This window comes from Spermophilus citellus (assembly GCF_964194105.1).
Source record: "Spermophilus citellus genome assembly, chromosome: 15".
NCBI classification, from domain to species: Eukaryota; Metazoa; Chordata; class Mammalia; order Rodentia; family Sciuridae; genus Spermophilus; species Spermophilus citellus.
The window spans coordinates 83,429,009-83,455,381 of record NC_138195.1 but is presented as its reverse complement, the minus strand read 5'-3'; the positions used below and the strand labels follow the sequence as shown (position 1 = coordinate 83,455,381).

General features: G+C 40.3%; 1 protein-coding gene across 1 annotated transcript in view; it reads right to left on the bottom strand.

The window, feature by feature from the left end:
* ATRNL1 (attractin like 1) overlaps positions 1–26,373 on the bottom strand; it is a 716,619-nt gene that overhangs the window by 91,915 nt on the left and 598,331 nt on the right. The window contains exon 28 of the mRNA XM_081268108.1: positions 3,618–3,732. Within this exon, the coding sequence (XP_081124234.1) occupies positions 3,618–3,732 (115 nt within the window). The remainder of the gene's footprint in view (positions 1–3,617; positions 3,733–26,373) is intronic.

Here is a 26,373-nt window from a genome sequence, read left to right as displayed (position 1 = left end):
TTTTGATCTCTGATCAGTTGAAAGCCATGGGGAAGGTGGTTCACACGTGTCAGACAGACACTAACAGGGCCATGTCTAATTGTTGCTTGTTAAACATGACTGAAACAGTTGTTAGGAGAAAGAGAATGAAGTCCAAAGACAATGCCGTTTTAAATTTGAAATAAATCATGAGATAAAACTAAAAAGAGATGGCCAGACTAGCACCTGCATGTTTCTAAGTCACTCATTTTTTGGTGCTAACAATGCTGATTTTAATTGTCAATTTGACTGGGATCAGGGAATACATAGAAACCTGGCAAAGCAATGTTTTTGAGTGGGTCTATGAGGCTGTTGTCAGAGAGATAAGAGTGTGACTCTGAGTGAACAGGATGGGAAGATCCACCCACAACGATCCAATTGTGTGGGGACTCCAAGAGAACAGACAGGAAAGGTGAATCTCTGCCTGAGTACATCCTGGAGATGGGACACATTCCCCTTTCCTCCATTTGGATATCAGAACTCCAGCTTTCCATCTTTTGGATTCTTAATACCAGTGGTTCCCAAGTTCTCATCCTTTGGCCTCAGACTGATAGTTAGACCATTGGCTTCCCCAACTCTGAGGCCTTTTGACTTGGACTCAGCCATAACCAGCACCACAGGATTCTGTAGTTTTCAGACACCTGTTGTAGGACTTCATCACACACATGATCCCCTCTCAGGTACCTACGTGTAAGTTCTATTGGTTGGGCCTTTCCGGAGCACCCAGACTAATCCAATCTCCATGCTCACAGGTGCTTCTGCTTCCCATATCCCCACATTCTCTCCTAAATGTTTTTATTCATGGCAATGAATAATGCATATGACACTAACATTTAGGGAGGAACATTTCAAAGAAGTAGAAGATTTTTAAAAATATTGTAAGAAGACTTTTAACCTAAAATAAATACTAATTCAATCATTGAATAGCAACACGAATATCTGAAGACATAAATAGCCCAGATGCCAAGAGAAAACTCCTGGGCTCTGCCTTTCACATAGTGGGGGTAAGGGCAGGTATTTCTGTCCATGAAGACTCTCCTGCAACTCCTCCTCAATGTCCCCAACCTCCTACCTAGCATCAGTCCTGAGGGAGGCTCTCTAGAATACAGGGATCTTAGGAGAGGAACCTAAGAAACAATGAATAAATTCTATTCCAATTGTTCATTTCATTTAAGTTAACTGAGACTCAAAGATGGAAGTGCTTTTTGAAAGTCACATTTTCCAGGCTTCCGATCACACCACTACCACCACCACCATCTTCATCAACAAGAGCATTATGAACATCCTTTGATAGCAGGAAAACATGTATGGACTTTTTGTTACCAAAAAAAAAAAAAAATCAAATTTTAGCAATGAAATAGCTAATGGCCACCTTTCCCTCCCAAGCTCCCAATAATCATTGGAATGTATCTCTGCTCAAATATTGGGTGGCTGTAGGTTAAGTTTTAGTTTGGTATACACACACCAAACATTTTGATAAAGAGTGGAGAAAATTATCCATTTGGTTTTTATATTGATGTCACCATTTGCCTCATTCAGGGAAAACAGATGATAACATTATAAAATTTCTTTCTATACATGCTGGCTTCTTTTTGCAATAAAATCAAAAGAGTTTTTGTTTTGTTGTTTCCTGACATTTTATTATTAAAAAATTCAATGATATAGAAAAATTGAGGGAATTTTATAATCAACACCAGTATATTCCCATCACCTAGATTCTATCATTAACAGTTTTCTTGTTTTATATCTGTCCATCTACTCATCTATCATATTTTTACTACATTTCAAAACAGATTCAGACAAGAGATAATACTGTATTTTAAAGGAATAGAATCAAAGAAGAGTCTTACTTCTAAAAGTATAGCTAGAAAAAATATTTGATTTTCTAAAAGACAAGAAACCAGCTCATCCTGAATTATGCACACAGTACTTAACATTCATTCTTCTGCCTCTGGAAGATGCATGTTAGCTGTTTCAGTGTTTTGTCTCCCTTTATCAACCTTGTAGACATTTTCAGTACTCATCCAAGTACTTTCTGAACACCTGAGCTGTCGACTGTAGAGCAGTAAGTTCTTTGCCATAGATCACCAGGAAGGATTACTTGGAAGGCAGGCAGTAAGTATTTTTTGTTCTTCACTATACCCTCTAGTATATCCCCCACCACCAGTCTTTGAATGTAGAAATACAGTGCTTTCTATGCATCATTCCTCTCATTTATGAAGAGAATTTTATATCACCTATTTATAGCCTTATCAAGAAGACCAAATGTGAAAAATAGGAGAATGTTTGCAAAGAGTATAGTTCTACACCATTTAGGATGGCATCAAGATGGCATTAAGAATCATAAAGCATCTGTAAAAAAAACAGCAGAAATGATGGTCCACACTGCTACTTGGCTCTTTAAAATCAGCCAAAAAGGATTTCAAAGGTTAAAGGGACAGAGTATTGGCAGTTGTCTTCACTCTCCCCATCAGTAAGTCATCTTGTCAAGGATCTAGAAGAACCTTGGGGTATATCACAGAGACTTGTTTTCATTAGTAAAGTGTTTGTTTTGGAAATCATCCCAGCTTTAAAACAATACTTCCATTAGCTGGGCACAGGACCTATAATTATCCATCTTATCTGACCAGGGCCAAACTCTTCTACTACTGCATGCCATTTACTTTGGTGCTGCTGGAAGGAGAAGAGCAAGACATTCACTCAATGTACAAGAAAGTGCAGAGAATGTCCATTTATTTGCATAAACATCTAAAAATGAACTTTGGCTAAAAATTCCTGCAACAAGATATCATTAGGTACAATGAATGATAGAAACCTTCTGTTCCCATGTACGGGAAACATTCTGCTACTTGAATAGATAAAGCTTACAAGGTATAAAGTAGTATATTTTTCACTTTTAGTGTGTGGATGAACACAAATCAAGTGAGGAGCGAGGTCAAAGCTAACTGGGGCAGCAAGAAAAGATAAAATAATTGGGGAGGCAAGTTCATCATCAATTACTGCTGCTGAGAACCTGCCAGATCTGAGGGGAATTGAATAGAAATATTTGAAATCCCCCTTGCCCCTCAAAAACATCCATTCCCCTAAGAGTTGGGTAGAGAAAACAGTAAGGAGAGAAAAAATAGTAAAAATTATAAATAGATGGAAGAGGATGTATAAGAAGAAAAGTAAGTGTGGCATGTGATCTGACTGTGAGTTATACTTACAAAATGGACAATGTCACAGGAATGAATAAACATCCACGAGGAGACATATAATTACGTCTGAGACCAGACCGTGCTCTTCAGGTAGCAAAGGAGAATCTGAACAAAAACTGGCTACACTTATTCTAAGGGCGAGTTCACCTGGCCCAGGGACTCCACTGGTCTAGTCTTGGGAGCAAGAATGTGTCATAAATGCACTTAGGTGGTTGTATCAAGCTATCATCCTCTGACGCCACTAAATACCCCAAATGCACAAGTCCCCTAGGGTGAAAGTTCGTATGCTAATAAAATTTTAGCATGCTCTAAATTAGGACCTGTAAAGGTCCTTACTGTGCTATTTAGCAGTACTCTTTCTTCTTTTCAGTCTAACTGCTGTTGGCTCCTCCTTTACCATACCTGACTGCCCAGGTGGTGGGGCCCCTGATGATCCTCGTGGTAGACAAAGAAACACCGTCAGAACAGCAGCTCTGTTTCCTGCACAGGGTTCGATGGCTATGGGTTTGGGAGCCCCCTGAAAAAGAAAACTCAAGTAAGTTTGTGTAGTTGGCGCGACATTACTGTTCTACTTTCCACTCTGTCCATCTTCCAGTCAGCCCAACTGCACAGTCCTAGTTATCAGGGACACACCCTGGGTCATTTTAACTCTGGTCCAGCGTAGACATGCAATCCCTTTTTATTAGAACAAATGAATGCACCCCTCTATATCTGATGTGCGGCTAGTGAGCCACAAAGTTATACAATGTTTGTTGTTTCTTCCCAATTATTTCCCCTCACTAATAACATTACACACAACCCCATTTATTTAATTAAGTGATCACCATTCCAAATATTCTGTTGGCGTATCTTTATTTTTTTTTACTTTTTAAATTTATGTTTACTGTCTGTATTTAAAGTGTACAACATGTTTTGGTACATATATACATGTTGAAATTATTACCATGGTCAAGCAAATTCATACATCCATCACTTCACATAGTTAACATTTTCCTTTCTGTGATAAAAGAACCAAATGTCCATACTCTTAGCAAGATTTCACTATGCCACACAATGTTATTCATTATAGCTCCCCTGCTAAACACTAGATCTCTTGATTTATTTTTCCTATGAAGTACAAGTTTATATCCTGTGACTCCCATCTCCCTGTTCTCTATCCCTCTCTGTCCTGGGGTACTCCATTCTCCTCTCTGCTTGTATATACTTGGCTTCTTTAAAAAATTCACATGTGAGTTCATGTTGAAGTATCTTTAATATCACTTTAGTGACATACATATTGAATCATCACCCACAAATACACTGGTATATGTAATGTAATAGAAATTAATAAAGTAAATGAATATGTGATAATGAGAATAATAGTAAGCCAGGTATGGTGGTGCACACCTATAATCCCAGTGGCTCAGGAGACTGAAACAAGAGGATCATGAGTTCAAAGCCAGCTTCAGCAATGGCGAGGTGCTAAGCAACTCAGTCAGACCCTGTCTCTAAATAAAATACAAAATAGGGCTGGGATGTGATTCAGTGGTGGAATGCCCCTAAGTTAAATCTTCAGTAAACTCCCCACCAAAAAAAATGATAGTAATATTAGTGTTTCAGTGCTAATTATGGATGAGAGTTAAAAGTGACTTACATATATTAATTTACGTAAATCTTACAACAACCTGAATACAATGAGAACCTGAAGGAAGAGGTTAAAAACACTTCCTCAATTCATATAGCTGGGAAGAAGTAGCAAGGCTGGCATTTAAGCTCAGGCAGACTGCCTCCTGAGTCTATGTTCTTAAAACACACAACACAGGGCTGGGGATGTGGCTCAAGCGGTAATGCGTTTGCCTGGCATGCGCTGGGCGCTGGGTTCGATCCTCAGCACCACATAAAAATAAAATAAAGATGTTGTGTCTAACTGCAAAATAAATATTAAAAAGTCTCTCTCCCTCTCTCTCTCTTTAAAACAAAACAAACAAACAAAAAATCCACACACAACACAGCTTATGACATGTGCACATACAAGCATATGCTCAAGCACACACGTGTGCACACCCCCACCTGCACACAAACGTATACACAGAATTTAAATACAATGTAATCTTTGAAACAGTGAGGATATCATTTTATCCTAGGAAAGGCTGTTTTGGCTCTATCATTCATAGAACTATAGGTGAGACATGGCTGCTATAGCAAAGTGGCATCTCTGCAAAAAAGGCAAAATTAAAAAGAAAAAATGCTGCGGCCTTAATCATTAGAACAAATGCTTTATTCAGATTTTTTCCCACTGATAATATTTGAACTTTTCAGAAGAAATATAGATGTATGTAGTCATTCACCTAGAATATTCTAGAATATTGCCATTTCCAGAAAGTTTAACGAGGCATTAAAGATAAAATATGTCCCCTTTCATGTAAAACTTATAGACTGAAATTTCTGGTGACAATGGTTTTATGTGGTTATAAAAGATTTCTCCTTTATAGCAACATAAATCTCATGTTTTAAAATTATCCTCATATAGATACATTTTGGGAGTTTTCAATATAAAGGTGAAAGTGGCCATGGTAGTAGAAGCAAGGGGCATTAAAATGTTCCAAGAAAATGCTCTTGGCCATGTTGCATTACTTACATCAAGTGCATGAACTACAGTTTCATACTTTAAAGCTTACATGTAATTTAACAGACTTATTTTTGAAAAATGTTAAGTCAAAATCAGCATAAGCACATAGATATTCTCCAATGATGTAAATATTTAGAGAATAGGCATGTCATAGTCCAAGCTAAAAGAAAAATACTATGAATGTTTCCAACCATATTTCTAGGCAACTAAAATTTATTTTAATTTAGAAAAAGCAAAGTATATTTAAAGGTCAATTGATTAAAATATACTACGAGAATGTAAAATGAAGTTAAAGTTTAAATAATAGTAACTTATTAGAAATACCCAAATCCCTTTCACTATGTCTGCGAAATAACTGATAGTTTCCATCTCCAGGTAAGGTTATCTCTCTTAGTTTCCAGTTTTCTGTGTAACATCTGACATTACTTGGAATATACAAAGTCATGGTAAAAACAACTTGATTGCAAAAATTAGAACAAAATTTTATGATTACAGAAAAAATGTTGAGAAACTAGAGTTTCTTGGTTTAGGGAATTTAGAAAAATAGTAAGATTTGGTAGTGTGTCAGCTGATCATGTTGCCAGGCTACCTTAGAACTTTTTTAACACCAGCACAGAAAGATTTTAAATATCAAATGCTGGGTTTAAATATCAAAAGCATCAATGGAGAGAAAAAATAGTAAAAGATAACTGTAATTTCCAGTGGAATATGGCCTAATTATTTAACACTTCAAACTTCAGAGACTCAGTAAAGGACTGTGAGTATAACATCTTGACCTCAGAAAAGGAACAAGGCCTACATAAAAGCTAATTCTGTAATATCTCCCTTAGAGTAATTCTCTCACTCTTACTTGCATTATACAGAAAACATTTTAAAATCTCTTTATATTGATAAACTATATAAAAGATTATAATTCTATTTTAAAATCAAATTGGCTTAAACTTGGTCTATATTTAGCTATAAGAACTTTTATAAGAGGATATTTGCAAAATCATGAATTATTCATTATGTTTAAAATATTAGTTGCTAGCACAGTTCTTTGGCAGTTCTGGAAGGAATTCACATAATTTGTAAAAATGATTTCCAAAGACTTTGTGGGTAATATCACTTTCAGTACAGGATTCAAATTTTTTAAAAAAGGGACACTTAGCACTTGGATTTTACAACAGAAAACAGCAAAACCCCACAAATGATAATATTTCTAATACCTTGAGGTTTCTTAGTTGTTTTGCAATAAATACATAAGCGTGAATCAAAATCATTTCACAATGACATAACATGTTCACTGAACTGTGCAATTTATCATGCGTTTTCCATGGCTGCCTTTGAGAGAGATAAGGCAAGGGTTGGTTTGCCTACAGCACTCAGCAACTGGGATTTACTTCGAGGCATTTTCATATTTGTTGTACTGCAAAGAGCTGGTGTTAGACTGTGCCAGAAAACATCCCTGACAGTTATGTAATTAGTCCTTGTTTATTAAGCACACAGCACTTTTACAAAAGACTTATCTGGATCACTCTGGTGTTTTTGAAACTGCTGTACTCTTATTTTCAAGTCATTATTTTGAGGGGCACAACATTTTATGTTAAACTCTTTCCATTTTTAGCTACCAGAGACAAGTTACCAGAGAAGCTTCTGGAAGCTTAGGGATTTTCAAGCTTATGGCTCTTAAAATGCATAATGTGTTCTGAAACGGAGACTGCCAGCTGAACCCAAGATCTGTCCTGGAAACTGCCACCACATGAGTTGCTGCAGGTCTGAGAAACACCAATGGGCAGAGATGGTTCCCTGTTTCTTCTTCTGCTGGTCCTTGCCAAGGGTGGGTGAGCCAGTGAGCTGCTTCTAGAGATCATGCTGAGGCTAGTCACTGGAAACCTAGACCTCAAAATTAGGGACTCAACAGAACCATGTGGTGCCTTTGGACTAGCCATTACAATTAAGCCAGGTTAACTCTTGATACTCAAGGACTCAGAAGGTTATAAAAAAGATGTTATGTCCCTTCTCAAAAACTTTCAATAGTCCCAAAGTAGGACTTGCAAACTCAAATTCCTTCAAGGCCCAGGTGGGTAACTTAATAATAATAGCTAATATTTATTAAAGGCTTACAATATATCTGGTGCTATACTAACATTTACACGATCTAATCATACTCCATGATGTGGGACTATTTCCATTTTACAGGTGATGAAACTAAAGCTCAAAGAGTAAACTCTTATATTAAAAGTAATATAACCAGGCTGCCAACCTGGTAGGTGGTAAAATCAGGATTTGGCCTATGCCAGTTACCTTCACAGCCTGGGTGACTAACCTGAGTCTAGACTGTGCATACCAGTTAAGAAGACTGACTTATTTTCCAGGTAAGACAATAAAAAGTGGTGGGCACTGATTAGCTTTTAAGACATTAAATCTTAAACTATCCGCCAACCAAAAGAACATCTGGGGTCCAAATGGACTTGAGGGCTGACCCTGATCTCTGTGGACTGAGTTCAAATGGCATTCCAGGGCCACCAGTCTTAGGTCTACCCCCTTAAAACTTAATCTTTTATTTTTGACAATTTCTGTCCTACAAACTCACTGTCCCACAACTGTGTCCAGGGATTTCAGGGGTCTGCACCTGCTTCACTCAGAGTCAGTCCTTCCACTGTCTTGGACATCCTTACTTTTCTGGTCTTAAGCATCCCTCAAAGCTGGCTCAGCTGTCACCTCATCCATGACGTCTTCCCTGGCCTGGGGTTCTTAGTCCTTCCTCCCTTTTTACTTTGTTTTTCCTCTTAGGATTCTCTTTATTTTTCCCTTGAATGACAGTTGTGCAAACAGTCTATCGACCCATTAATCAAGCTCATTGTGGGCGGTCCTGTTTGTTATACTCCCTGTACTCACTTCTCTTTGAAATGCCCATACTCTGTGCCAGCTTTTGGGGACTTACGTCTCCCCATCTATTATTACAGGTATTGATATACATGTCATATGTCCCTGATCCTCTAAGGCAGGCACCATTTTTGATTCTTCTTTGTCGTACCTGTAGCATCTATTATGGTGCCTTGAATGTAGATGAAAAAGCAAAGGGCTGAATGAATGAACTTGTCACAGAGGCCACACAATGAGATTACTATAAGGCATGATAATTCTATCTAAATTATTAATATTAAAGAAAGACGTTCATAAGAGAAATGAGAAATGATTGGGTTTTGAGAGTCTTAACCCAATCAGTGATTTAATCTGCTGATAGGGATTAACTGAGTGGTAATTGAAGGGGTAGGGTGTGGCTGGAGGAGGTGGGAATTGGGGTGCCGCTTTGGCTTATGTATATGTATCTGTTGAGTGGATTCTCTCCCTTTCTCTGCTTTCTGATCAACATGTGGGCTGTTTCCCTTGCACACTCTTCCTCCATGACGTTCTGCCTCTCCTCGAGCCCCCAGGAATGGAGCCTGCCGTCTGGGGTTTGAGACCTCTGAAACTATGAGCCCTCAAATAAACTTTTTCTCCTCTGCAATAGTTCTGGTCAGGTCTTTAAGTCACAACAGCAAAAAAGCTGACTAACACTGACATTATGAGAGGTGAGATGATACTCTCAGGGTAGCACAGCTAGAAAGTAGCACATTCAGGATTGGAACTCATATCTAGGTTCTAACTATACCCAATACTAGTGATGCTAGGTTCTAAGTATACATATTACTAAAAATATGTAACTTAAGGCCAAGGAGCTTCTCATTCTCTCAGCTTGGCTGTTTATAGCAGAAACCAAGCTGGGATTTCAGTAATGAAGTTTACACACATATACATGTCCCATTCCTGACTAGCATTCAGAACACATGAATCTAGGGCCAGCTTTGGGGTTGTCTAGGTGGGTGATCCTGAGTATGTTACTAAGTCAATTGCCCCAAAAGGAACATGAACAATATATTGGATGATTTTTAGGGTCTCTCTCTTCTTCAACATTCTGTGATTATGATTTATGGATAACCACCAGAATCAGTGACATACCAATACCTCATACCATGTCTAAATGTAGTGAAATTTAAAAATTTCCAATCCTTAGTAATTTTTTTTCCTGCCCAGGCACTTTAAATGGCACATCTAATTATAAAGAGCGTTATTATACCATATGATGAATACATCACATAAGACTAAATGGCCACCATCGCATGCCAAAAAAGCAATTAGAAAATTGAATCAAAGAATTAAGGATTGATGTGGATATGTTATACCTGTCAGCAGTAATAAGTGTTTTGACAAGAACAGAATAAAGTCTGACAGTGTGCACAAATACTAATCTGATACATGAGTGAAATATTAAAAATGCAAACAACTGCACATTAATCATGCCAACATTTCCCTTCTAAAACACATTTAATGCTATTCTTATCAGAACCCATCTATAAATAAAAATGAGTCCTTTTCAACAGTTTGCATGACTTGTTATTTGCAGTTTAATGAATGTTTATATTGATATGAAATTTAGTTTTTAGTCACATTAGTAAAATTGAATTAATTTACTGAACATTGAATTAAGTCAGACCAGGGCTAGGCTCACAGCTAATCAAGTGTGTTGATCCTGTAGGATCAACAAATACCAAGATTCCAGATCTCAAGAACAGATCTCTGATTTCATTGTTTAGACTTGGGGAAAAAATCAAAGTGGAAATCATATTGTTTCCTCATTTACTTTTTGTTTTACATGAAATGATAAAGGGGAAAATATATTAGCTGGCTTTACTCAGTAGGAGAAAAATTCATACTAATAAAAGAAATTAACCTAATGGGCACTTCCAAAAACAGGGTTAAACTACATTAGAAGCCAATTCAAAGAGAATAAAGTACTACATGTGGGAATAGGTAGAGGAATAAAATATAATATTCACAGAATTAGTATGCAGTTCCTGAGATTCTAAATGTACTCAAACTCTAAACTATTTTTATATCACACTAAATATTTTTCCTTGTTTGAAATGCCTCCATGTTCAAGCTCTGTTCTTAACAGACACAAGCATATGCACAAAAACACACACAAACTGAAGATTTATATTTGCAGTATGAAGATTTATATTTGCAGTAGGTCTTATTTAACTGAGTTTTACTGTCATTTTAACTGTATGGCAGTGACTTGGAGAGTGAGGAGGCCGGATTGTGACAGCGGCAGTGTTGCCATGTATTTTCCCAAGGCACTTAGGTCCCAGAAAAAGTAAAATGGGAAAAACACTATCTCTTTTAGAAATTTAATCATGCTTTTCTCAGAGTCGGTTATTAAATAAGAATGTTCACAGAAGGTGACTTTGAATAGATTATCTTTCAAAATTCATTCCTAACAATATTTTTCAAAATTTCAAAATAGTTATCTATGAAATAATTGTCATAGCTAGATTTTTAATAGTCTGTACTTTTCTCTGTAGTTCAGTGCAAAAAGGAGCTTAACCACTGTGGTTCATGTGTGAATTTCTTTTAAAAAAATATTTTATTTTTTAGTTGTAGTTGGACACAACACCTTTATTTCACTTGTTCAGTTTTGTATGAGGTGCTGAGGATTGAACCCAGGGTCTCGCACGTGCGAGGCAAGTGCTCTACTGCTGAGCCACAACCCCAGCCCTCATGTGTGAATTTCAAAAGTGATTCCATCCTTTCTGGCCTTGAAAGGTACTGTTAAGTGTGAGGGACCATGTCTTCCCAATCAACTGGACTCTCATGTTGCTCACACCCAGACTTGTGTTTCTGTCCACCTGGACTACCTGCTAACACCTACCATTTCTGCAAGATCAGACTCCAGCCTCTCTATCTGAAAGAAGTTAGCCCAGGTCAACCTAGGCCATGCTTGCACCTTCTCTGCTCTATCTCAGCAACTAGGAGTAAATCACTTTCCCTTTAACCAAAATTGAGAGACAGTATAACACAGTGTAAGAGAAAAATCCTTAGCTCCCAGCTAACCAAGTTCAAGGCTGTGCTTGCTTCCAGATGTGAGCTTGGTCAAATCATTTAACCTCTCTGTACCTCCAGTTTCTCATCTGTAAAGTGGATCTAAAATACCTTATTCCTAGTGTTGCTATGAGGACTAAGAGAAATGTAGATATAGATATATATTTCCATTAGTATATCTATATCTTACTATATAAATGTATAAACATATAGTAAGTAGTACTTGGTAAGAGTCAGCTATTATTGTTATACCTTTCTATCCAGTTCTCACTTTGCTTTGAAATTGTTCTTTGTTCCATTTGAAGATGCTCAACTCAAAAGTAAGTCATTTGAAGGCAGAGGACATATTTTGAAAATCTCTGTTAGTGGCTTGAAATCAATCAATTATAATCTCAGCAGCTCAGGAGGCTGAGGGAGAAGGATCAGGAGTTCAAAGCCAGCCTCAGCAAAAGCAAGGCACTAAGCAACTCAGTAAGACCCTGTCTCTACGTAAAACACACACTAGGTCTAGGGATGTGGGCTCAGTGGCCCTAAGGTCAAGCCCCAGTATTCAACCCCCACCCCGTAATCAAAAAGAAAAAGAAAATAAATTCAGCCTCCAGGAGAAAATTCTTTTGGGTGTTGGGCGCTTATAGGATGGAGAAAAGCTAATCCCAGTGCCAGCCTTCCCACACATGGCACATCAACGCTGTCATGGAGGGTCTGCCTACTTTCCCACTCTTGTTCCTGGTCTTACAGTCTTAGCTGTCAGCCTTATCTGTTGCATAGAGTAGAGTAGACCTTCCCTGGCACCTATGACTGGGTTGTTCAATAAATATTTCATGAATAAACGGGTATTGGCTTTTTCCCTTTTGGAATAGTGTATAGGGTAAATCGTAATTTTGTGGCAGAACCTTATGAAGAAAACTTTAATCTAGAGCAGACAGATGTAAACCAACAGGAAAGTTAGAAAATCCAAATCTTAGTATTATTCCCAGAATGGTCCATTTCAAAACGTGTTATGCCATTAATGCAGCATCGCCTTGGGAACATAGCCAGTAGGTCAATTCTATTTAAAAGGCAAACACACCAGCTACTGCGTTAGAGGCCACAGAAGCCACAGAACCCACTCTGGTGGAGCATCCTCCCAAGCTGACTGCCACTCAAATGACTTCTGAGCTGAGTGCCCAGCAGTTATGCTCTGAGCTCTAGGCAGGGGAGTGGAGAAGGTAGGAGAGGATCTGAGAAGTGCTGGAAAGATGTCACCTTGCAGTGGATGGCCAGGAGTGAACAGGCAGATGGTTTGTCTGGGAAATTGCTGGGAGTTCTCTGGGGATAGAGCCTTGAAATTGTTCTGAAAAGAGTGATGAGGCCTGAGGGTACAATTAGGGCCCTCCAAGCAATTCAGGCCCTTCATCAGCCCCCTGGCACTCTCCTGGCCACGACTGGGATTATTGCTACCTACTTCACACATCGTGGTATGTGGTGAGCTGCTATATCAAACGTCATCCCAGAAAGACTTGACAAACTATCAGGAACTTGGCACTCTTTCACTAAACCATTGGCCAAATCTGTTACACCAAGTGCACATTAAATTAAAACATTTACTTCTGAAACTTCAATCATAAAAGTAAATCAAGAAGCGCTATGAAAACCACTGTCAGCAGAAAGAACAAAAGTGCAGATTTGGCAATATTCTTAATGAGGAATCAAGTGTTAATAGATCCAGCATAATAAATGACTTTCCACTATGATTGCTGTACCAATCAAACCTTTTATAAGTAACAAAAGCATGGGCAAAACTCCGAATGAAAGAGTTTATTTGACTTGTTCCAGAAATACAGACATAATTACCATTCAGTAAAATCTGTCTGGGTCTCTCAGAAGGGTCATTGTGGATGAAAGTTCTCCTAGAAAACTGAACATTAACCCTACAAGGCCCAAGACATTGCCACTTTAAGTTTTTTTTAAAAAAAAAACTAGTGTAAAATTGCTTAAAATATCCTTTTCTTTGTTTTTCTACCAGACTACAGTACATTTAATATTGTCTTGATGCTCCATGATCAACATTACAAGTATCAGTTTTCACATTCTGCTGAAGATACATGGAACTGCTTATGTGTACATGAGCAGCTGGAGCCTAGGGAATTCTTCTCTTCCCTCCCTTCTGCACTGCCTCTAAAGCCACCAATGCCATCTTGCTCAATGCTTATAGTTTTACTTTTTAAAGGCAGTCTAAGGATCCTGGGGCTGCCAGTGAGTGACATGGCTGCTTTTCCACAAAACACATCCATTATGAGGCAAAGGTTGAAATGATATTTGCAAATGCAAATGTTTGATATCCAGAAGGACTTTTCTTATCCTCCACAGTACCATCTTCCTGTTGCTGTGGGCGTAGTAACCTGTCAGCATCTTTCCAGCACAGCCTCATTTCGACATTCCTAGACCCATGGACCACACACATCTCCTTGACAGTTTGTAACAATCCTCATATGTCCCTTGAAGTTCATAGGCAGATGAACCTAACTAGTTTCAAGATTTTGACAAAAGACTTTGGAAATAATCTTACTCTAAAGTCTAGTAATGCTTCACCAGGCCCAAATGGCTTTATGGCTTGTGAAGCAGGCTTAGGTTCAAATCTTAGGGGATCTCAGGAAAATGATTTAATGTTTCTGTGCCTCAGCTTCTCTACATCAAAAATAGAGATATAATAACTATCTTCAAGGTTATGCTGAGGATTATAAAAGCTAATACATGCATAAGACACTTTGCATAGTGACTGGGGAAAAGTAGTTGCCTAAATTTTTATATTAGGTCAAATCATTTACTTATATAATTTCTGTTAGTTAAAACAATTGAATACCAGCATTTTTTATGTTTTGGCCTTAGCAATTCCCTTCCTCTTCCTCTAAATTTGTTTTAATGACCCATGGTAGGGAAGTAGGAGAGATTTATATGTCAAGATGTTTTCTGATCCCTCTCTCTCTTCCTGCATCATTTCATTCTCTCAGACTTGGTCCCAAAGTCTGGGAGCAGTATTCTAGTGTGTGTGCATTAAAGTTGGAACCAAGTTCCAAGCTCAGACATTAGCCTATTATGGGGAAGATGATCATTGATCAATGCAAATGTTTGAAAGTTCAGAGGCAAAAGTCATTTCCAACGGTACATATTCTACCAACCTTTCTGCTTGCACAGCAAAGAGAAAAATATTTTATGGATGGATATGCTTAGAAATGCCCCTAAGTGTGTTCTTAGGTGCCTCTAGTTGGCCCAGGAAGTCTCTGTGTGTGCCAGTTCTCTCTCCACTATTTGGTAAATTAATATTTCCTTAATTTTATAATCAAGTGGGCTAATGGGAAAATGAGAGGAAAGATGACAGAAGGCAGGGAACGCTCGTTACACATTTAGCAGAACCATGGGGTCCTCTTGCAGGCACGCGGATCATTCCCAGATTCCCTGGAACCCCCAAGACAGGACTCGCTACTCTTTTCTTTGACTTGAGATGTGTGGATTTATTTCCTGTGGCCAAATAAAATATATTCACATAGCATCCCTTTTGGTGTTTTCCTCAAACTATTTGATTGTGTGAACTACCTCATCAGAGCTTGCTTTGAAAAGCTAAGTATATGAGAGTGAATAAAATATCTAAATTGTTTCCTTCCCAAAGCTCCTTTTTGAGTATGACTAAAAATTAATGGCCAGAGTCTGTGTAATGATGCTTCCCCTGGTTGTACTCATGCTGCCAAATCAACTCCCTCTTGGTGCTAGTAATTACCTAATTGATTAAGCCTGGAGGAGCCTTCTGTCACTGGGTGTGGCCTGCTGCACACATCTGGCTCACTATGTTTTCTTTAAAAAGGATGGCAAGAGGATTAAAGTAACCACAGCACAAACACAGATATCAGTGGGAACAAATCTTGCTCATTTCCCCAGCTGGTCTCTGTAGTAGGCTAATTAGTTCTCCCTAAAAGTTCACGTCCACCCAGAACCTGAAAATGTGACTTTGTTTGGAAATAGGGCCTTTGCAGATGTACTTAATCAAGAGTAGTTAACAGGTCACACTAGGTTAAGGTAGAACTGGTACCTTTTTAAGAAGAGGGGAGACCACATAGGGACAACACTCAGAAGAGACTACCATGTGAAACAGAAAGGGACTGCAGAGGTATGTCCACAAGGCAAGGAGTACCAAGGTCCACTGGCAACCACCAGCAAGCAGCTCGGAGACCAGCAAGGAAGAAATTCTCCCTCAGGGCCAAAGAAGGAATCAACTTGGACAACACCTTCATTTCAGACTCCTGGCCTCCAGCACTTGTTTTAAGCCATCAAACTAGTACAAATTAATACAGTTTCCTAGTCTTAAGCCAAACTCTGAGAGAATGGTCAGGGAATATCAATTGCTTGCTATCTTTTTGTTGTGTTTTGGAAATAATAATGTAGTGTGATAACTGGAACTATGACCATTCCCAATACCTCAGCACATTTCCTCTATTTTGGGATGATTCAAGCCACTTTCATATGAGAAATAGGAAAAATACCACATAGAATAGCAAAAGCCAATGGCAAAATTCATTTAGTTACCTAAGTTCTGTGATCATCATACAATTAATGACATTTATAAAATTGGAAATACCATAGTGACTTCTCAGAGTATAGACAGTCTATGTTGTATGTTGGAATCTCTAGGGATCAGATTCTGAGACTCCCAGATGAATGCAGCAGGTTTATTGGGAAGTAGCTTCGGGAACGACATCTGCCTAGAGCGACAGGAGCAGGGATGGTGGAGGGAGAGGTCGGACCCGAGCAGGGTAGTCCTTCCAGGGCTGGTGACCTCCTAGGTGGGGCCGTCCTGGGGGACAGACCTAACTCTGGGAGGGGACAGCTTTCCTGGAGGATGAATGAGCTCTGAGCTGTGAAGAGTCAGGCTCAGTCATGAAGGGAGGTGCAGGGCCGCACACTCAGCCCCATTACCACATTTGTGATTTTAAACACAGCTCTGCTCATTATTAGCTAAGGAAGTTCTTTGGCCGCACACAGTTCAATGTCATGCTATGGAGAATATTGCTGGATATCTACACTTCCATTTCTCACAGAATTATTTGAAGCTGCTGTATTGTCACCATTACTATCCCTCGCAGAAGAGGGCTTACTTTTCGAGACCGTAAATTTCTTTTTAAATTTTCTTACCCTATTAACCAGAAAGGTGATTTTTGTCCTCCAAAAAAAAAAAAAAGGATAAAAATTATGATTTCAGTGCCAGCACCATAGTTAGGTCAATAATCCAAATAACTGAGTAAGCAGCACTCAGTATTTTATTTCTCATACTTGGTATCAAACTGAGTCAATTATTTTAATTTTTGTAATTCATGAAACTTCCAGAGAAAGAGGCCATCATTATTCTGTGTGTGGGTACAGTGGGGGATGACATCATTTATTACTCTTACTGAGGTCTGTAAGGCATCAACAGGAATGGCAGAGGACAGACCCATTTCTTCAGTTTGCCTAAGTCACATTCTTTTAGGAAATTGCAACTTTACATGTCTTTTCTCAAAAATCAATTTATAATGGCAACTGTTATTTATTGGCATTTATTGGTTGTTGAGCTCTCTCTTGGGCTGGCAGAGGAGCAAGAGCAGTTGCTGGACACTGTGCCAACTAGTAATCCATGTTTCCTGTATTAGCAAGGTTACAAGATTTTCTGAACCCAGATCATGATTCAGTCATATTGATTGCCATGAAGCAGATGAAACCCATCAAGGGCAACATTTCCATCACTACTTTCAAGATACAGTTGGTTCCTACCACAGGAAGGCAAAAGGATACACTCCAGGGTGGCTTCACAACCTCACGTTGTGAGGGACACGTGGTGAGGCAGCTGGTGCAGTACGGGGTGACAATGCTGTAGTCCTATGAGGCAGGCTTCCTGTTGGAGAAGAAACCAGGGCGGTGCTTTCCTAATACTGATTCTCAGTCTGGCACCAGCTCCAGGCCTGTTGTGAGGCTCCTTCGGGGAAGGCAAGTGGAACTAATCATGTCACCTCACTGAGCTGGCTGGCAGGATGAGAGAATGAAGAAGAGATATCCTGGTCTGGTTTGCTCCAGCAGAGTATGGAAAGGGCACATGATAAGAACCTTGGGGACAGCGACCATGCTTTGCTAGGAGTTACAATCCTGGACAAAAGCAACCTATTCCTCCTATAGATGCTCAAATCCAACTTTGCACATTACTGTTTCAGGCCACTTCAGCCAGGGCTACCAGGAAAGACCTCTCAGGAGTGGAATTTGAGCATATCCTGGATGAAGTGAAGAAGTGAAGCCAGGAGAAGGCCCGGGAGGAGGAATAATAAAGGTAAAGTCCCCTGGGAGTATCGGGAATGGCCCCTTCAAGCACCAGCAGGAAGATCAGTGGGTTGACTTGGGAAGTACAGGATTTGTTGAAGGTGTGGTCATGAAGTTGAAACATGGATGTGTTCTCTTTATTATTTTTGCTTTGTCTTCTTCTCTGGTCTCATTTTGCTGCTTGGGTGGAGGATTCAAACAGAGGGAGAACTGGCCAAGGTGGATTTAACCCAGGCTACAGTGATCATGGGGGATGAAAGGAGCAGGAGAGAGAGGGGACACTCCTGGTGTAGACAAGAAGACGTAAGCAGGCTCAGGAGGAGAGGAAGAGTGAGGAAAAGAATGTGAGGGGGCTGATGCACACTGAAGTGGTGGTAAGGTCTGAGGACTGGAGGTCTCCATGGAGAGCAGAGGCTCTTTGGGGACAGGTGAGCTGAGTAGGTGAGTTGGAAATACAGAGAAGGGCATTAGAGAATAGCGAGTAGGAAATCCAGTATCTGGGGGCCTTGAGGGCATAAGTTTCAAGGAGTCAAAGAAACCCACACCCCACTTTTGATGTACGACCTGCAGGACCAATACTCGGGAGAACCCCAGGGGAGTGTGTTCATTAGGGAACAGTCAGGCTTTGATTAGAGCCAAACAACAAAGGGGGCATTCCAATTGGTTGAAGAGGCCTTTGCCTAATGACAAGCCATGAGTTCTGAAAACAAAGTGGGAGAGCCTGAGGGGCGAGCAGGAGGGAACAATCAGGATAGAGAAGATTCGGTGCTGAGGGCTATGGATTCAGACAAGTGTGCAAGAACCCGGGAAAGTGGGTTTCAAAACATTCAGGGAAAAAAAATATCGCTATGATCTCATCACTAGAGAATCTAAAATAATATGGCTCAAGGCGTAGCAAGTTTTAAAATGTTACCTGAAACACAATAAAAAGATCAAGAAGGAATACTGTTGTTGCAGAAAGTAGTTTCTAATGGAATGGCAGAGAGGTAAGCTAGTGGAGTACACAGTTCCAGTGGAGGGGAACATGTTCTCCTAGTGCAGAATGGAGGATGTGAGACAGCTGGCTCTCAGAGCCCAGCCACAGCACCTAGTTTAACTGCCACAGGCAGGCCATTATGTTCAGGAGTGGAGAGCTCTGGTAGTAACTACGTAAGCAGGGCATGTAGGACAGAGGTTCAAAGAATGGCTGTGGTATAACACCATGATTGGATTCCTAACTCCGCCACTGCAGTGTGAACTTGGGCATGTCTTTTAACTCTGTGTTAATTTTCCCCATCTGAAAATGATAATAATTATTAACATCTACTTTACTGGGTCCTTGTATTAAATAAATTGACACTTAAAAAGCATTTAGGATGTGGCCTAAATTTCATTTTGTCATTTTGTGATGGTCTGTTTAGCTTACTATGGGATTTAAAAAAAATTTTTTTATTCTTATAACTTAATCTAAGTCTTCTGATTTATAATGGAATGGCCCAGGGGCATATATGTGGCTCTGGTTGACACAGACTGTGAGGCAACTCTAGTTCAACACTCTGTGCGATGAAAAGCAGAACTGAGTCTGAATCCTAACTCTGCCTCTTGTATACAGGGCACCTTTAGGCAACTACTCTAATCTTTCCAGTGCCAAGTCTCTTTAGCTATAAAAAGAAAGTAAGAATAGTGCCAATAATTCCTGAGCTTTTTCAATGAGTAAACTAGATAACTTATGTAAAGCATCTAGTCTAATGTGTGGCATACAGTTGGAGCTTAACAGATGGCAACTATAATATTATTTAGCCCTTGCTCTCCTTAATTAAAGATATCTTTACTTGCTTGTTTATTAAAGTTGACCACCATAAATTCTTCTTCTGCTATTTCATTTTTCTTCTTCTTTTTTATATATAGTAAAAGATTTTTTTTTAACTCAGTAAAATGAAATATGGGGGAAGAAAATACTGATGATGCTCATTTTCCATTTAGAAAACTTAGAAACCTTGCTGCTTAACTTCCTCTCTCCACCACAGGGTCTTTTGTGTTGCAACTTCAGCTCTGGTCAGGGCTGCGACCTGACTCAGGGGCCAGGTAGGCTCAGCATCAGGAAGGAGGCAGTGGCTGTGGAGCCAGCAGGACAGCACAGGTAAGGTGACAGGGGTGGGGAGGCAGGTCAGTGTGGGCTCAGAAGTGACACACTCAGAAGTGACATAATAATGGCCATGTTGGCGGCTCTAATGGCTCCTTTGCCTGTTCCAGGAAAGTGGACAAGGCGGGGCTTGAACATAAGTCTGCCATGATTCTAGCATCTGGCTCTTTCCCCCTCCGTGCCAGCAGCTGGAAGAAACAGGAGGCCACAGGCGACATCCAGACACACAGTAGTTAAAGGCCTGAAGCCCTGAAGCCAGCCTCTATGAGATTTGAAGGAATGAAACAAGAGTAAGAATATCAAATTATGAGGAAGCGTTCAGGAACCTCTGAAGACAGAGTGTTTCTGTCCCTCCTTCAGCATTGTCCTATGGCTCTAGGGACAGGAGACAATCTTCCCGCTGGGTGGGAAGAGCCTCTGCAGCTCCTGACCAGATAGGGATTCCAAACTGGAGTCATCAGCGCTGGAGAGTGGCCAGAGAACTCAGGTCTCTTTCGGGTTTACCCTGCCTCTTCTACTGCTCTCTGACCAGGTTTCAATTTTAATTTGAAAAGGCCCAGGCCCCCTTTCCACAGCACCTAAACAGTTTTAAAATGAAAACATAAACTAATCTCTCCAATTGTAGCAACCACAAGCTCTCAAATTTTCCATGACCTTAGCTTTTTTCCCCTTTATTCACCTGATAAAAGGAAAAGTAAGACCTATTAATCTCTGTAAATAGCTCCATATTTTCTGAAATTACCTCGAAAGAAGACTGTTTGAATAAGATGAAATTACTGTTTGTCAGAGAATTTAATCATATTATTTTTTTCTTATATTGGTTGTAAAGTTTCTTAATACCTTTAGTTAATAGCAGGTAGCGAAAACAATTTTAAAGTGTCACTTTCATTGATAAAAAAAAGTCAGATTGTTAACACCTAAGAGTTGAAAAAACTCTTTAAAATCTCACATGAAAAAAGAATATCTCATTTGACTCCTATAGCTGCTATAGGGGGTGAGTAGAGCAGTATTTTTCTCTCCAAACTTTACAAATTTCAGCCCTGGGGCTGTGAGAGGGAAGAGCTTTGTTTGGGGACACAGTAGTTAGTGAACACCTAAGTGCCATTCTGGGGCTCCTCTCTACCCAACTCCGTCTCACCCCAATATCCGTCTACTGAAGGTATTTTTCTTATGAGTTCTTTTGGGCTCTGGGGGTAATCATGCAGATCCACCACCTATTATTATCTATGAGATATTTATCTCTATACTTGAAGAATAATGGCAAATGTCATCTGTTGAAAAAACTCTAATCTCTTAGTCCTCCCTCCTCTAACGGGTCTGCAGGTTGTGGGGGAAATGGAGAGAATGAGGGAGAAGGAAGGACCTCAAGCTGAGCCCTCTGTCTTCCAACTCCTCCTTTCCTAGAAAACAGGGAGTGGTGCAGGTAGGGAAGCCTCCCAGGAGCCCTTGAGCCCCCACAAAGTAAGGAAGGGACACTAGCAGATGAACCACTCTGGGTGTGGCCTAGTGAACAAGAGGGAGGCAGAGCATTTGTTTTTGTTCTCTCACTTTCCCCAACACACAAAATACACCCCTGGGAAGAATGTGGCAGGTGGGCTGGGGAAGGAGCAGCACACAGGACGCTGTGGATGGCTTCCTGGTGGATGGCTTTCAGCCCTGGAATGGGAGGGCAACTCTTCAACCGTTTACAACTTCCCATCTGCACGTTTTCATGCAGACTAGGGAAAGTCACTCAGGCAGTATGGCTGACATCAAAGGAGCTGTCAAGATGCTATCACAGTGCAATGGGCCAAAGATATTCCACGTTCCATGGGAAACAACCAGGCAGCTTCGGCCAAGCTCCCCAAAGAAAAAACTCAATTGTGACTGATTCTTCCATTATGTTTCCAAGTGTTCCTGGTTCTACCTAAAACCGTCAGTGCAAAAACAGCTGCACCTCTGTACCCTGTAGTTGACAAGTGATAGCTTTCCAGATACTGCTGCATTTTCTGACAGAGGTCTATATCTACCTGGTGTGCATTTTAGGAATTGATGAACACACGCCCAATATGAACTGTCATTGTCACCACTCATCCCACTCAAGCAGATGGTCAGACTAAAGCCCCTAAAGCTTATTGCTGCAAAGTCTTGGTAACAAGACAGTCATTCAATAAATGTTTATTGACCATGGCCTGTGTGCAAGATCCTGTAGCCACGCCAGATTTCTTATTACTCAGTGTGCTGCCCCATATAATGAGAAAGTTGGTGTTGCTGCATTCCTAATGAAGAGATGTTTCAAATCTTACTTCAGTAGCTTCCAATGATGTAAGCAGCAAATAAAAATTTATTCTGGTTGTAGTTCCACCTCTATATATTCTTAAGCCATTTAGCCAGATGAATTAATTTTTGCTAAAAACCTTTTTTGTTCATTTGTACATCCATACACCAAATATTTATTGGGATCCTATAGTGCATCAGGCACTTCACATATTCATCCAGAGCTGCAGGCTTAGGAGTGTTAGGTCAGGAGAATTTTGCAGTAACAAAGACATACCTGTTTCAGGTCTGTGGATTAGGTAATAGTAGCTAACACTGCACTTACTGTAGACTACATTCAGTCCCTAAATTAAGTGTTTTATGCCTCATAGACCATGATGGAGATGAGTTTCCTTAATGTAACTAAAATTATGGAGTATTAGTCACGCAAAATCCAGAGAAAGTGGGGCTTAGGTACTCCTTTAGGAACAATTCTCAGGGCAAGTAGACAAGAGGTTGAGCTACTCAGAGCACACTTCTAGGATCTTCTAAAATTGGCTGTTTTCCGCTTTAGCTCTTGGGGAGTCCCCAGAATCATGAAGGAAAAGAAAATCTCACCTGTTCTGGCAACAGCTGAAGTGAAATTCCTTAGTGGCATAGATGGAAAAAGGATTCCAGTTTGGGCTTAAAAGAATAAGCTAGTGTATGGGGAAAAGGTACTACCTACACCAGGGAGCACCATGCTGCTCAGCTCTTATTGTAAACAAGCAGTGCTTTGCTTTCTAATTATTTTTAACTTTTAAAAAAGGAAAGTATACTGAAATCTTCTGAAGAAGATACTGCGAAGTGGAAGTCAACCAAAACTTGATCATATAATGCAGACTTGACTTTACTTTCTAAAAATTCTCATCTGCTAAAATTTATCTTTACCCTCACCCCTATGAAAACTCCACCCAAGCTGAGACTGGTCTCCTCCATGCTCCACTGTTGAGAGCCACAGCCGAAGGGGCCCCAGCAAACTTCCAGCTGCCAGCTGATGATTGGCTCACAGCGCCCCAGCAACTTCTAGCTGCCAACTGATTGGCTCCTCTGCGGTGATGCTCATTGGGCTGTTTCCCCACCCTTTCAGACCATGGAGCTGCTCATTGGGGGACTTTTTTGGCTCCGCCCATGCGACCCAGCCAATCGGCCTCAAGAGCAGGAGGAGTGGGGGAGGTTGAGAGGCTTGTGGGAAGCCAGTGGTGGCAGTTGGGCTCTGAAGGTTTTTCCTGAGGAGCTGTTTTGTTTGGCATGTGTGGTTCTAAAAATAAAGTTTGTTTCTTTTGACAAGTGGCTCCTGAATTGTGCCCAGCCAGACTGCGGCACTCCACCCTCCTCCTGAAACCTCTGATGCTCTCAACTCCTATCTGCACAAATTTTCTCCCCCCACCCCAAATTTAGGGAAATTTACAGGAATAAAGAACCCTGCATGTCTGCTCATTTTTTTGCATTTCCCTTTTAAATACTATCTGGCACATCACCTCAGTGTTCAAATCTCTTGTAGGCCATCACCTATGATGTCTGGTCTTCATGTGATATTTATAGAGGGAAATTTTGCAGACAGGAAAACTGAAGAAAAGTAAGACTACAAAATTGTGCCCTTCTGCAGCAATTAGGCCCCTTTCTTTAGTCCAAGATCCTCTCTCCCCAAAATATTGTCAAATTATATACCTCCTGAGGTTTCTAAAAACACTAGGAATTTGGAGAAGGCTAATAATAGGACATTACACTTTTTACAAAAGGAATTTAATAACATTCTTTTAAATTTGTTGTAAAACTCTTCAACATGCTCTGTATAGGTTGATAAATGTATATACTTTTCACTACCTGCACAGGCTAAAGGTGAAACTTGGCTGCTGTTCAATAAACTATTGTGAAATGTAGGTTTGCAAATAACTTCCCCCAGACTGCTGAATAGTAATAAAATTTAGGGAGGTAAATATAACGACTACAATTTGAGCTTCTTTCAAGAAATCAAAAATGTGAAGCACTAGAAAATCCTGAGAAATGAGGCAACAATGACAACAAAAATAGGTAGACAGCTGCCACCTTGCTATGCAGCAGAGTGAGAAGCAAACATCGTAACGTAGCTGCCCCTCTGTCCAAGCCTTTCATGGCGATTGAAATGTCCTTCAGAGTAAAATAATTGACAAGCCATGAAGAATCTCCGCTTTATTTCCTTGATTTTCATTTTCCACAGTGCATTTCCACTCAGCCTTAACAGCTGCATGCATCTGCTGTCCTAGGCCTGAGCCAGGCCTGGTGTGTCCTGCATGAGGCGCCCGAGGCCTTAATGTCCCTGCCCTCTGCTGCAATGAGACTGCTGCAGTTCTCTCTGGTTAACTTCTTTTGGGTGCTGAGCAGGAAATGGCTCTGGGGTCTGTTTTCAAAGGCAGCCCCTTGGGACCCTTCTTTGGTCATGATTTCATTGTGACCACAGCTTCAAGCTGGTCTGAGTTTCATGTTTGACCACTTGTAAGCTCACTGAATTTAGGGTAATTCCTTGTGTCAGAATTTGACAACTGTCTTTGTTCTTATGTCATCTCTTACCTATGCCAACATGCGGCACATGAGGCTATTCTGTTGACAAGGCAGCTCTCATCCCTTTGCTGATTTAATATCCATTCCAGGCAGCAGGTTGCTACAGCTGTTAGGATGTTGTCAGAATTTTTTGCTCATAAGAAAAGTGAAACCCACTCCACATTGAACAATATGTTCATGATGTGGTCATTCCATTGGATAATCATCAACAAAAACACAGACCAATACCCGGCTCTGACCTCAGAAGGCTTTAGACCCATGCAACAAAACATGGGAAACATAATCTCTGCGACAGCTCGAGGCCTGCTGGCATTGTCCGCTAAACTGGTATGTGTATCCTTAGATAACACATTAATTGTAGGCACTCGTCTTGCATATTTTAAACTGTGAAATCCCAGAGCACAGGCCAACATTATGACTTTTCTCTCCAACAACAGTTTGCAGGGGTGCAACCTTCAGAGTTGGAAGCCCAAGCTGTAATACTTTGGCTCTTGCCTCGTTAGTTTACATTTTTCATAAAGCAATAAATTTGAGTTATGGTATCAGATTTTTAGACTCCCCTGCCCCCACCTTCTGTCCCATGGCTGGGACACTGTCTTCTAGAGTTCTGAGTTTGGGCATGTTTATTTTGCCTTGTGTGATCCTTGAACAGAGGGTGCCAGTGTCCATCAATTCAAGAAAAACTGAGAGACAAGCAGATCTGATAAAACCAGGATAATATATTGTTGGATATATTTCTGAAAAATGCATTAAGGAGATGGTCCTAGCCACCTTGACCAGGACAGATTCCCTAGGAAACAACTCTCTAGGGGTGTTTTCATCATTTGTGTGTATTTCACATTAGTCATCCTTGCAAAAGGCTGTAAGATGCATAACAATAAATGACCAAAAGCTAAATCAATAAAAAAATCTCATGTTCATGGCCATATGTGCCAATTCTGTTTATAGCACTAATTTGTTCAGTGATGCATCATCTGTGTGTCAGACTCTGTGCTAAGCACAGAGCCCACCAGATAGAGTAGTTCTAGTAGAAAAGAAACCCAAAGAAACAAGGGGTCGCCATGCAACAAAATATGGGATGTGTGAGCTTGCACTGACAGGCAAACAGTTCAAGGTTGGCTGCTGGAGCTGGGGATCATCCCGGAGAAGACCGCATCGGGCCAGAGGACCAGGTCCCAGGTATGAAAGGACTAGTATTTATCAGTGTTTGGGAGGTCCAGAGAGAGCTTTGTGTACAGCTTGACACAGCTAAAACACAAGGGTGATATAAACAGTGAAAAGGTAAGAGAAACAGCTGAAGAGGCAGAGTGTGGACAGATAGGAAAGGGACTTGGAAGGCCTTTGTAGTCCAAGAATTTATAACTAACTATCTTTTAGATAAGGGGGAAGGT